Source organism: Antechinus flavipes, chromosome 1, assembly GCF_016432865.1.
Source record: "Antechinus flavipes isolate AdamAnt ecotype Samford, QLD, Australia chromosome 1, AdamAnt_v2, whole genome shotgun sequence".
In the NCBI taxonomy this organism is placed as follows: domain Eukaryota; kingdom Metazoa; phylum Chordata; class Mammalia; order Dasyuromorphia; family Dasyuridae; genus Antechinus; species Antechinus flavipes.
Window position 1 is genome coordinate 578,459,155 of NC_067398.1, and position 12,612 is coordinate 578,471,766.

At 34.3% G+C, this 12,612-nt stretch overlaps 1 protein-coding gene across 3 annotated transcripts in view; it reads left to right on the plus strand.

The window, feature by feature from the left end:
* The window catches only part of ESRP1 (epithelial splicing regulatory protein 1), a 100,545-nt gene that overhangs the window by 34,272 nt on the left and 53,661 nt on the right, over positions 1–12,612 (plus strand). For all 3 annotated transcript variants that reach the window (XM_051970869.1, XM_051970871.1, XM_051970870.1), the window contains exons 7-10: positions 269–379; positions 546–678; positions 787–829; positions 3,194–3,495. In XM_051970869.1, coding sequence (XP_051826829.1) covers positions 269–379; positions 546–678; positions 787–829; positions 3,194–3,495 — 589 coding nt within the window. The remainder of the gene's footprint in view (positions 1–268; positions 380–545; positions 679–786; positions 830–3,193; positions 3,496–12,612) is intronic.

Here is a 12,612-nt window from a genome sequence, read left to right on the forward strand (position 1 = left end):
AGAAATGTGCAGACAGCTCCTGTGATCCATAGAGGCCAAGAGAACATTGAGCCCTGCATCTTTTATTGGGTATGTCATGTAATGTTATTATCTCCTGAAATCTGAACCAAAAATAACTAATACATTGAAGCACAAATACCAGAAATTTGCTGAAGGGGAGTTTCTGAATTTTTTCTCTTTATATTAAAGTATCCAGGGAAGATGATGGGGAAGGTGCAAGGCACTGATATATTTTGGAAGTGTCAAAATATCCTTCTTTGTTCCACAGTAGCAAGATGGAACTGGTGGATGATAACACCATAGTCAGGGCCAGAGGCTTGCCATGGCAATCATCAGACCAAGATATTGCAAGATTTTTCAAAGGCCTTAACATTGCCAAGTAAGTTTTCTGTAATTGTTCTTGACTTTTAAATGATTCCAGCAGGTTGTAATGAATCTCAGATCACCTTTTTTTTTTTTTTTTCATTCTCCCATTTAATTCTTTCTTCTCCTTTTGCAGGCTGCCTTCTAATAATTGGTTGTTTTTTTTTTTTAAATCCTTGCAGAGGAGGTGCTGCACTTTGTCTGAATGCCCAGGGTCGAAGGAATGGAGAAGCATTGGTCAGGTTTGTGAGTGAAGAGCACAGAGATCTTGCACTGCAGAGACACAAACATCACATGGGGAATAGGTACATTGAGGTATGCCTCAGCAGTGAAGTCCCTCCAGATCCATCCTGCATAGAGCTGAGTGACTATATGATGGTGCATCCAAAAAATTTGACTACAATTCCTTTATCTTCGTTTTAGGTTTACAAAGCAACAGGTGAAGATTTCCTTAAAATTGCTGGTGGTAAGTCACTGTTTTATGATCTTGTTATAGTGATAACAAAGACATTCCAAATAGCTGAAATTCCAGAAACCTAGTGTTTGTCTTAAATTGATGGTTTTTTCCCTCTCTTGATGTGATTTTAGATTTCGTGAAGAATAGGGAATGCTATTTTTTTGAAAATGTAGTTCTTCTTTAAGAACTAAGACTCACAAATGCTATGAACAGTTATCCTACCTTCCCCACGTTTAATTCTTTTGTTGTATTCATATTACCTTTTCTAAACAAGAAGCTGCTGGTGACACCCATGTTGAGTGCTAGGCCTGGAATCAAAGAGACCCGAGTTCAAATTTAGCCTTAGATACTCAATTGACATCTGTTTTCCACAGTTTTTTGATTGTAAAGTGATGATATTAGCATCTTCCTCTCTGGGTTATTGTGAGGATCAAATGAAATAATATTTGTTAAAAAAAAAAACAGCATAATACTTAGCACATAGATGCTATATGAAGTTTTATCTTGTACTAAACAAGATAGAGAATTTGGCGAAAAGGAAAGAAATCAATGGTACTAAGGACTATAAACAAGTACTTATGAGGATCAAATGGAATGACATGTGAAGTGCACATCTTGAAGCACTGTGGAAAATCAGGATGGGAAATGAGCATTTATTAGGTGCTTATTATGTATCAGGTACTAAGTATTTACAAATATTACTTAAATTGATCTTCACAATAACCCTGCAAGGTAGATATTAACTATCATTATGCCTACTTTGCATTTGAGGAAACTGAGGCAGGTAGAGGCTAGATTTGCTGACTCTAGGTCCAGTGTTCAATCTATTGTGCCATCTGGTACCTCTAAAGTAGGTGTTGTAATTATTAATACAAAATTCACCTAATCTTTTTTTGTTTGTTTGTTTTATTTTGTTCATTTTGAATCAAAAAGTGATTCTCAGCCTACAGAAAAAGAAATTGCCAACTCTTTAGTCTTGTGATTTTTGGGACAAAGAAATAAAGTACAGCCTTCTGATCAAATAGAATTAGAAGTTTACCTACAAGTCTTCACTTATAAGGGTTAAAACAAAACCTTAGAATCAGACAAATGATCCTCAGATCATAAATCCAAAGTTGAAAAGGGACTGAGAAACAAATGAAAAAATGAGAGCTCACATAACAACACAACAATTTGTAATTGTTCTAATCTATTTAGTATCAACCCTTAATTTAAATGATGTAAAGTTACTGAATGAGAGATAGAACAGTGATGGATGAAATGAAACATATTCTTTCCATTATTTCCTTAGTGAGCAAGGGATAGAACCACTATCACCCTACTCTCTTGTTGGTAATCTAGCTTTAAAAGCTTAAAAGCACTATGATAACTGCAAAATGCTGAGACTTCTCTATTCTTCCAAGATTTCTTGCTTTTATTTTTTAGAGTGCTAAGAAATTTGGAGAATTGAATCTAATATACTTCCAGGTTTGAGTTGGCATAGATTATGAGGGCAAAGACTCTGAGATACATCTAAAAGGTTTCTGCTATGTTTTAGATCCCTTGGGGAGATGTCTTAGAACTGCTGGGTTTCAAAGGAAGATCCTTAAGTACTTTCATCATAGATGCATTCAGACAGCTTGCTGTGAGCTAGAGTTGGGTTCCCCTATAATAATTTGATGTATTATAAAAGAAAAATATTTCCATAATTTCCCACGAGAGGAGGATAGGTTGGGACTAGGATTTATGTTTTTCATTATTCATAAGATATGGGACCATGATCTTATTTTATGTATCTATAGGCCCCCAGATTCTATAAACTTCACTCTTTAAGTATATGACAAAGAAGATAATTTATTATCATTTTAATATCTTTAATCCTTACTGACACTTCCTGGTATGATATGTTGTTCTAGAAGGATCTGTTCTTGGGAAAGTGACCTTAGCTCCTTAGGTCTTGAATCATTCTCTCTTTAAAATGAGGGGATTGCAGTAAATGACTTTTGAGGGCCTTTGCAGATCTTTGATATATGAATTGACTTGAATATCAAGGCTGGACAGTTAGGAAGAGTTGTTTCTAGCAGGTATTTCTCTTAAAGAGGAGAGTCAAATAGAAAGTGATTGATTCTAGCAGGTTTTCCTGAAGACCATATTCCTGAATTGATGGGTTTTTACTGGTGGTGAATAAAGAAATCCTGGGAGAAAGAATGAGAGAGAGAATTTTTTAGAGAGGAAGCAGAAAGTTAAAATCCTAGGATATTGTTTGAAGAAGATCCAGCAAAAAGTTTGGAAATATGTGTGGATTTTAGGTGTTTGAAATTTTTCTTCAGTTTTGTGAATTTTTTCTTTTTTTTTTTCTTTTTTTTTTTTTCCCCTCTGTGCATTGGTCTCTAGGTACTTCCAACGAAGTAGCCCAGTTCTTGTCCAAAGAGAATCAGGTCATTGTCCGCATGCGAGGACTTCCTTTCACTGCCACAGCAGAAGAAGTATTGGCTTTCTTTGGACAGCATTGCCCTATCACAGGGGGGAAGGAAGGCATCCTATTTGTCACGTATCCTGATGGTAGGCCAACTGGGGATGCTTTTGTCCTATTTGCTTGTGAGGAATATGCACAGAATGCACTGAGGAAACACAAAGACTTGCTGGGTAAAAGATACATTGAACTCTTCAGGAGCACTGCAGCTGAAGTTCAGCAGGTGAGTGAAAAAAAACTATTAATTACTTTAATACTTCTTGAAGTGTAATGTAAGAGTTGGTCATTCTCCCAAAGTCCGTTGAAACCCAAAGGATAAATCTAGATGTAAAACCTAAGCCTTTTCACTTAGAGAATTATAGAACTTATTTAAATATACAATAGTATCTTATCTGAGGAAGGCATTGTACTAGGCTCTAGGCGTCCAGAATTTTTTTTTAATGGCATTTTCTGCCATCAGGGAGTTTACAGTTGACTGAGGAGAAAGGACACACATACATAACCAGTCTGCATACAATGCATCTCCAAAGATTGGCTATTGTATTCACTTTTTTTTTTTAAGAATAAAAATTTAATATATATATATATATTTTTAATTTATGGAGTGAAACAAGTATTTCCTTAACATAGTAGCAATAAAAAAGATGATTGTATGTAAAACTGTACAACTTGATATTCTTTTCAAATATGTAACAAAATTATCATGTAAATTTCTTTTTCTTCCACTTTATCCTTCCTTTCCTCCTCCTTCTACTTTGTCCTAGAAATGTCTACCATTAGATACAAATAGGTATATATTTAGAAAATTGTTTTATATATATTTGTACTTTTTTTCTTTCCTCTCTCCTTCCACTTTTCCCGAGTGAATAGCCATGATACAAATATGTGTGTGTGTGTGTAAAATTGTTTTATACATGTATCAGTTTTTTCTCTGGATGCAGATAACACCCTTCTTATGTCGTTTATAGTTCATTTAAGTACTTATAATAATCAAAATAACTTGCTTAAAGTCATTTTTTTCTCTTTTCATTCTCTTCCCCCCACTTAATAGTACTTTAATTTTTCCAATTACATGTAAAAATAGTTTTCAATATTCACTTTTGTAAGATGTTGAGTCCAATTTTTTCCTTCCTTCTTTCCTTTCCTCCTTTCTCCCCAAGACAGCAAGCATTCTGACAGAGATCATACATGTACAGTCATTTAAAATTTCCACATTTGTCATGTTACGGAAGAAAAATCAAAGGGGAAAACCACAAGGGGTGGGGAGGGAGTAAAAATAGTAAGTTCAATCTTCATTCAGTCTTCAGAGTTCTTTCTCTGGATGTGATGGCATTTTCCATCAGATCAAAAGGTAAAAGGGAAAAGATGAGAGGGGAAAAAAAACCAGGCAAACAAACAGCAACAAAAAAGGTGAAACCTCAATGTCATCCTTTTTTTTTTTCCTCTTTTTTTTTAATCTCTCATTTTATTTTTAGAATTTCAAGGTTGGGTTTTTTTTTTTTTTAATAGCTTTTTATTTACAAAACATATGCATGGGTAATTTTTTCAACATTGACCCTTGCAAAACCTTCTGTTCCAAATTTCCCCCTCCTTCCTCCCACCCCCTCCCCTAGATGGCAGGTAGTCCAATACATATTAAATATGTTATAATATATGTTAAATCCAATATATGTTTACATATTTATAGAGTTATCTTGCTGTACAAGAAAAGTTAGATCTAGAAAGGAAAAAAACAACTTGAGAGGGAAAACAAAGATGGAAGCAAACAATAACAGAAAGAGTGAAAATGCTATGTTGTGCTCCACACTCAGTTCCCATGTTCTCTCTCTGAATGTAGATGGCTCTCTTCATTGCTGAATAATTGGAACTGGTTTGAATCATCTCATTGTTGAAGAGAGCCATGTCCATCAAAATTGATCATTGGTATTATTGTTGCTGTGTATAATGATCCCTGGTTCTGCTCATTTCACTTAGGATTAGTTCACATAAGTCTCTCCAGGCCTCTCTGAAATCCTCTTGCTGGTCATTTCTTACAGAACAAAAATATTCCATAACATTCATATACCACAATTTATTCAGCCATTCTCCATTTGATGGGCATCCACTCAGTTTCCAATTTCCGGCCACTAACAGGGCTGACACAAACATTAGTGCACATACAGGTCCCTTTCCCTTCTTTAAGATCTTTTTGGGATATAAGCCCAAGAGAAGCACTGCTGGGTCAAAGGGTATGCACAGTTTGATAACTTTTTGAGCATAATTCCAAATTGCTCTCCAGAATGGTTGGATCTGTTCACAATTCCACCAACAATGTATCAGTGTCCCAGTTTTCCCAAATCCCCACCAACATTCCGCATTAGCTTTTCCTGTCATCTTAGCCAATCTGAGAGGTATACAGTAGTATCTCAGAGTTGTCTTAATTTGCATTTCTCTGATCAGTAGTGCTTTGGAGCACATTTTCATATGACTAGAAATAGTTTCAATTTCTTTGAAAATTGTTTATATCCCTCAAAGTCATTCTTGAAACAATATTGCTGTTACCATATACAGTGTTTTCTTGGTTCTATTCATTTTGCTCTTCAATATTTCATTCTAGTCTTTCCATGTTTTTTTAGAATCATTGAGCTCATTATTTCTTTTAATAGAGTTTCTTAAACTTTTTTTTTTTTAACTTGTGACCATTATTCACCCAATTTTTTTTTTACAAGACCCCAGGTTTTTAAGTACATAAAATAGTTACAGAAACCAAATATTTACTGATAATAAATCATAATTTTACAACCACTGCTTTGTTTTGCGACTCCATAGGGGATCTTAACCCACAGTTTAAAAAGCTCTGTCACATAGGACAGTCATATTCCATCATAATCAGTCATTCCTCAATTGCTGTGCATCGCTTTCTTAAAGCTAGGTAGTTTAGAGCTGTCCTTTATAGCTTTATACCTTTATAATTGTGATCCTCAACTGAACATTTACCCAAGATGATAGAAACCTTCTTTTGGGTCTTTTTAATAGTTTGTGAATCCTAGAAAAATATTCAGACTGTCCATCTGTCATCCTTTTCTCCTGTGTAAGTAGTTATGATGATTTCTCAGTCTACATCCCTCACACTAAACTTGAGGTTTTGTGATCTAAATGTTGAGGCTACATCTAGTGGTAAAGATTGCAGTTTTTATCTCTCAGCGACAATACACTAAATGTGCTGGAATCCTTCTGCTAGAACTTTTGATGGTTCCTGAGTATCATCTGAAAACTAGCTGGTGGTCATCTCTTGCACTTGCTTGTGCCCAACCCACTTGATCTTCTGGTCCTCTATCTCCTGGATAATATCTTTTGTCTCACTATTACACAAGTCTTTGTTGATATGGCCCACCATATCATGTGAAATACTTAAGTGTTTACTATGTAGCATTGTTGGCTTTTTATCTTAATAAGAATATTTGAAACAATGTTCATTTTTCTTTATTTTTCAAAGTAATGCGCCCTTTACAGCAGAGATTATGACTTTAATACATTTATTATTTTTAGCAAAGTGTGTTGTGCATAAGAAAAAAATTTTGGAAGAAATCTCTTATTATAATTCCCTTACCTTTCTACTACATAAAGATCTCTTTATATGTGATTTCTTCCCTTTTTTGTTTTCTTGTAATTTACCTGTGATGAGAGACTTTAGTAGTTCACCATGCTTTTTGTAGTTCTTATGACAGTAATGGAAAATTGGAAATGGCTGCATGTTAGGAAATGGAAATCTCCAATTATAAATAAATCCTGGTGAAACAAAATAATTTGAAATGTTTATTCTAATAGCTTAAATTACAAACATTCCAGATTTCCCACCCATTACAAGAAGATAGATGACAGATGATTACTTAGATCCTAAAGTGAATATATTTTAGATCTTTAGAAATTAAAAAGCTTTGACACCAACTGTAGTGGAGATTTGTTTGTATGATAGGAGAGTGGTAGAGTTGGAATAGGCAAAATGGGCTAAAATCCTAGTTTGGTCATTTAGTAGTTATGTTGGCCAAGTAATTCCCTTCCTTGTTTTGATCTTCAGTTTGTTCAGCTATAAGATGAGAAATTTGGGCTAGATAATCTCTAAGAAAGGATGATGGCATGGTGACTAAAAATCTGGACCTTGAATAATGATGACCTGAATTTGAACCTCTTCTCAAATCTTAGTAAATATAAGTAAAATTTTTGTTGTTCAGTCGTGTAGGAATTCACTGCGACTTCATTTGGCATTTTCTTGGAAAAGGTACTGAATTAGTTTGACATTTCCCTTGGCTCATTTTACAGATGAGGCAACTGAGGCAAACAGTTAAATAGCTTCTTCAGGGTCACATAGTTAAAGCCAAATAAAACTGTTCTCATTCCTCTATAGTCATAGCAGTATTATTGGAAAGTTGCTGAGCCTTAGTATAGTATTTTGACAAGCAATGAAAATTCTGACATTAGAGAGCTTAACCAGACTACATATACTACATTCCTTCCCTTATGATAGATTACCTTTACTGGAAATTGCTGTCCTTTATGCCTTTGCCTTGAGTTAAGATTGAGAAGATATTGTAGGATCAATGTATCTAATTATTCAGCTGTCATTTTTATGTTATAATCAGATGTTGCTTACTAATTTCAGCTGGCTAATCATATAATTCTGGTTTTATTTATATGGTTGTTTTAAAAGAACTCAAGGTAGATTAGAAAGGAAGAAAAGGGAATATCTTTTTAGGAAACAGACATACACATTATGTCCCAGTTCAGTATGTCCTGTAACCTATATTGGTGCTGGATTGAAATTGTGATTCTTATATCTAAGAAAAAGAAAAGCATATTGCTTCTTCATATCAGTGATTTGATCACAACTAAAAACTGTCTAATAGATTATCCAATTACAGACAATTAAGTATTAGTTGAGTACACTGGCAGCCTTGTCTGCTATATGCTGTCTGAAACCATGATAATCAGCTAGTAAGTGTCTGAGTGTGCCTTTGAACTTGGACATTCCAAACTTCAAGCCCATAATTCTATCTACTGTGATACCCTACTATCTTTTTTTTTTTTTTTTTTTTTTTGCTGAGGCAATTGGGGTTAAGTGACCTGCCCAGGGTCACACAGGTAGGAAGTGGTAAGAGTGAGGTCAGCATCATCTAGCTGCCCCCACCCAAATGTCTTTTAAAGAGTTTGTGATTTGCCCAGGATCACTTATCATATATCTGAAGTGAGGCAGGAAGAACAAAGTTCTTCCTGATCCTGAGGCCTTTATACTGTTATCTCTCCTGATGGAGAAAATATATGATAACAAAAAGCTATTAATTCACTCTACATACCTTCACATTTATCATTAAGTTATGACAAAGAGTCTGAATGAATATAATATATCTAAAAGAATTGCTCATGTTTAACATATATTTGATTGATTGCTGTTTAGGATCAGGGAGGAGGGAAGGGAGGAGAAAAACTTGTAATGCAAGGTTTTGCAAGGGTGAATATAGAAAACTATCTTTGCATGTATTTTGAAAATAAAAAGCTATTACTTAAAACAAAAACAATACCACCTGGATACCACTTTGACAATTTAAAGTTAACTAGGCATGTCCCTTAACCCCAATTGCTTTAGCCAAAAAAAAATTTTTTTTTAAATTAATTAATTGCACTAATTTTTTAAAGAAAACATTAAGAAAACATAATTTTAAGAAAACATTCTTCATAAAATAGCTTTATTTAATATGTTGATGGGCATATTATATTCATTTAGACTCTTTGCCAAAACTTAATGATTTTCACAGATTGAGAACCACTGGTATGGAATATAAGTTTACTGTTGTCATGGGTGACATATCTGCTTTGGAATTCTTCAGTCCCCTATAGAAAACATGACAAAGATGGAATTGCTTATATGCATAGGTCCCCTTTATTAAAGGAATCATATAAAATAGCTTTTGTGATGGGAGGTGGGCAGCAGTGGATAAGTTGCTAGGCCTGGAGTCAAGAAGACCTGAATTAAAACTGATTTCAAACAGTTATATGTCTGTGTGATGCTGGGAAAATCTCTTAAAATTCTGTTTGCTTCAGTTTCTTAATCTGTAAAATAGGAATAATATCAGCACCTGTTGAGAGGATCGAATAAGCTACTATTTGTCGATTGCTTAGCACAGTGTCTAGCATATGTTGTTATATAAATCTTAGTTAAGGTCAGATAAATTTAAAGTACCCAGAGTATTCAAATGCCTAAGGGCATTATTTAAACTATTAAGTGAACAAATTCTGAATCCCAATTCACATTGGGTTTTAAATCATAATTTTTTTTTTGGATGATAGATGTTTATAGCTAGCTCACTTAAAATGCATAAAGTACACATAAACATACATTTAAACATGTGCCTATACACATGTATATGTAAACATACATACATATATATGAAATGCTAGGAACAGATCTCTCTTTTAAAACTCCCTCTTCTAATCACTACACAGTCAATTTAAATACAATAGTATTCCAAAGTTGGGTTGTTTTATGCAACTGAACAGATAGAAAATTTAAGAGTCTTGAGCAGGGGTCCTCAAACTTAATGCAGATCCAGCAGCTGAGGATGTTTATCCCTCTGACCCAGGGCTATGAAATTTCTTTATTTAAAGGCCCACAAAACAAAGTTTTTGTTTTTACTATAGTCTGGCCCTCCAACAGTCTGAGGGACAGTGATCTGGCCCCTTATTTTAAAAGTTTGAGGACCCCTGGTCTTGAGTCTTCTGTGGGCTAAGGAAACCTAAAACATCTTTCAAACATCTATTTGGTTGAAGCACAGTATGCTTTTTGAAAGAGTCCCCAAGTTGGAAGTGATTAAAATATTGAATCCTCTTTCTAGAGCCCTCAAGTTGGGGTGACAAACTATACCATTGCTTTCTAAAGCCCCCACACTGGAGTGATTAAGTTATACCTTCCTAGTGGAAAAGTGATGAGGTGGGACTCCCAGGATTGTGGAAAAATGGAGTCTGTTTATTTCAAGGGCTTTCCCCTTCTTATAATATAACAAAAACAACACTGTGTGCATGGGACCACATAAACAACTTGCTATTGTAGGTAGTTTGCTAGCTGGTATCATTCTTCCACCTGGTATCACTCTGCCTCAATCTCAACACAGGTTGCCACTGCCACCTGACTTCTCAGGAAGGCCAAGAGCCCTTAGCGGGAGGTGGGGAGCCGAACCAGACATTGTTAGCAGGTCTGGGCTGCTCCAGGCTGAAGGGTCTTATACCTCACCCAGAGTTTCCCCACTGACTGTGACCCTCTATAAAAGACAGCAGTGGAAAAATAGAAGTAATTCTTCAAATTTCTCTGTGTGTTCAGGAGGCAACCTTACAGGTTGAGTGAGGATAGGGCAATGTAGATGGGAGGTCCTTTGGCTCTTTTTTCCCAGCAAATCAAATAAACACAACTATCTCTGTTGTACTCAGAATTTAAGGAATTAGAGACTGCTAATTGACAAGACTCTACAAGTGATTAGTTATGACTTGCCATGGTTATCTTGACCTTCTGTGGTATGAAACATGGGGGGAGGAATTTAGTGGTTGCCATGATTATCTTGACCTTATGGGGTATGAAACATGGGGAGAGAAAACTGAGGTGCCTTCCTAAGTTTGAAATAATTTTGTGTGGACAAGCAGAAGTATCCTTTTAATTAAAAAAATAATAATACATGTAGCAATTTTGCACTGTGTTCCTACTAGAGTCATCTTATATTTCCTACTACATTCTCAAGTATCTTCATCAATCAGAATAAATAGAAATTGGGGTCCTACTGTTCTACCATCTTAAATTAACTTTTAAGAAAGGAAACCCTTTCTATTTCTCTCTTCATAATGAGTGTTGAATATAAAGATTTAAATTGATCAGTGTGCTGACTTCCATGCTTTAGAATGTCATGATCATTATCTATCTGATCTATGGAATTTGTTCCCTTTCTAAGATGTGGTGCTTCTCTCTCTCATTAGGTTAGAGATCTTGTTTACTCAGGGCTTTTTTATTAGGATATCCACTTTATTTTTTTGTTGGGGGGATAGGCAGTCAAATTTTTTAAAGTTTTTAAACCTTTAATGTATTCTTTGAGAGTAAAAATAATGGTTATCAATTTACTAGTTTGAGTCTGTAAAAACTTATCTTTAATATATCATATTAGATGCTATGTAATTTCCAGTGTTTTAACTTAAGATGAAGTTCATAGATATAAATTAGTAAGCATTTATAATATATTTAGATACCATGCTAAAAGCCTTTGTTATAAATATGAGTGGAACAATTCCTGTTTTCAAAGAACTTACATTCTAATGTGGAGACATGTGATATGTATGTGTTCATGTGTACATATATAAATGAATATGCAGACCATAAAGAGATGAATTAAAAGTAAGTTCTCTAATTAATTTTTAACATTCATTTAAATATTTTTTTGACTTCCAAACTCTTTCCATCCTTCCTGGTCTTCCTCCATCAATTGAGAAAGCAAGCAATATGATATCTGTTATGCATGTGAATTCGTTTGTTTAGCCATATTGCACAAAAAATTAAATAAAAAGCAAGAAACATAAAATGAAAAAAGTATATTTCAATCTGCATTCAGAGTTCATTAGATTTCCCTCTAGCAGTAAATTGCATCTTTCATTATAGGGTCCTTTGAAATTTTATTGATCACATTAGCTAAAATTTTTGCATTTCATCATCATTAAAATATTGCTGTTATTATATACAATATTCACCTGTTCTTTACTTTGCATCTATTTGTGGAAGTGCTACAGATTTTTCTGAAATCTTTATGATAATTATTGCAATAACAATGATATTCTATCATAGTCATATATTGTAACTTGTTCAGCTATTTCCAATTTCTGATTCTTTTCCACCACAAAAGAGCTGCTGTAAATAACTTTGTACATTTAAGTTTTTTTCTCTTTTTGATCTCTTTGGGATATAGAGCCTGTAGTGGTAATAGTGAATTAGAGGGATGCAGAGTTTGATAGTCCTTTGGGCATTGTTCCAGTTAATTCACCAGAATGATTTCAGCAGTTCACAACTCAATTTATACTACATTCGAGTACCTATTTTTTCTACCTCCCTCTCTAGAAGTTATTTTCCTTTTTTGTCATGTTAGTCAATCTGATAGGTATGAACAGTGGTACCTCAGATTTTCTCTAATTAATAGTAATGTAGGGGATTTTTCCATGTGATTATTAACTTTGATTTCTTCTCCTGAAACTTATCTTTTCATATCTCTTAAATAAACCATTTATCTGTTGGAGAATGACTTTTGTTTTGTAAACTTGGCTCAGTTCCCTACATATTTGA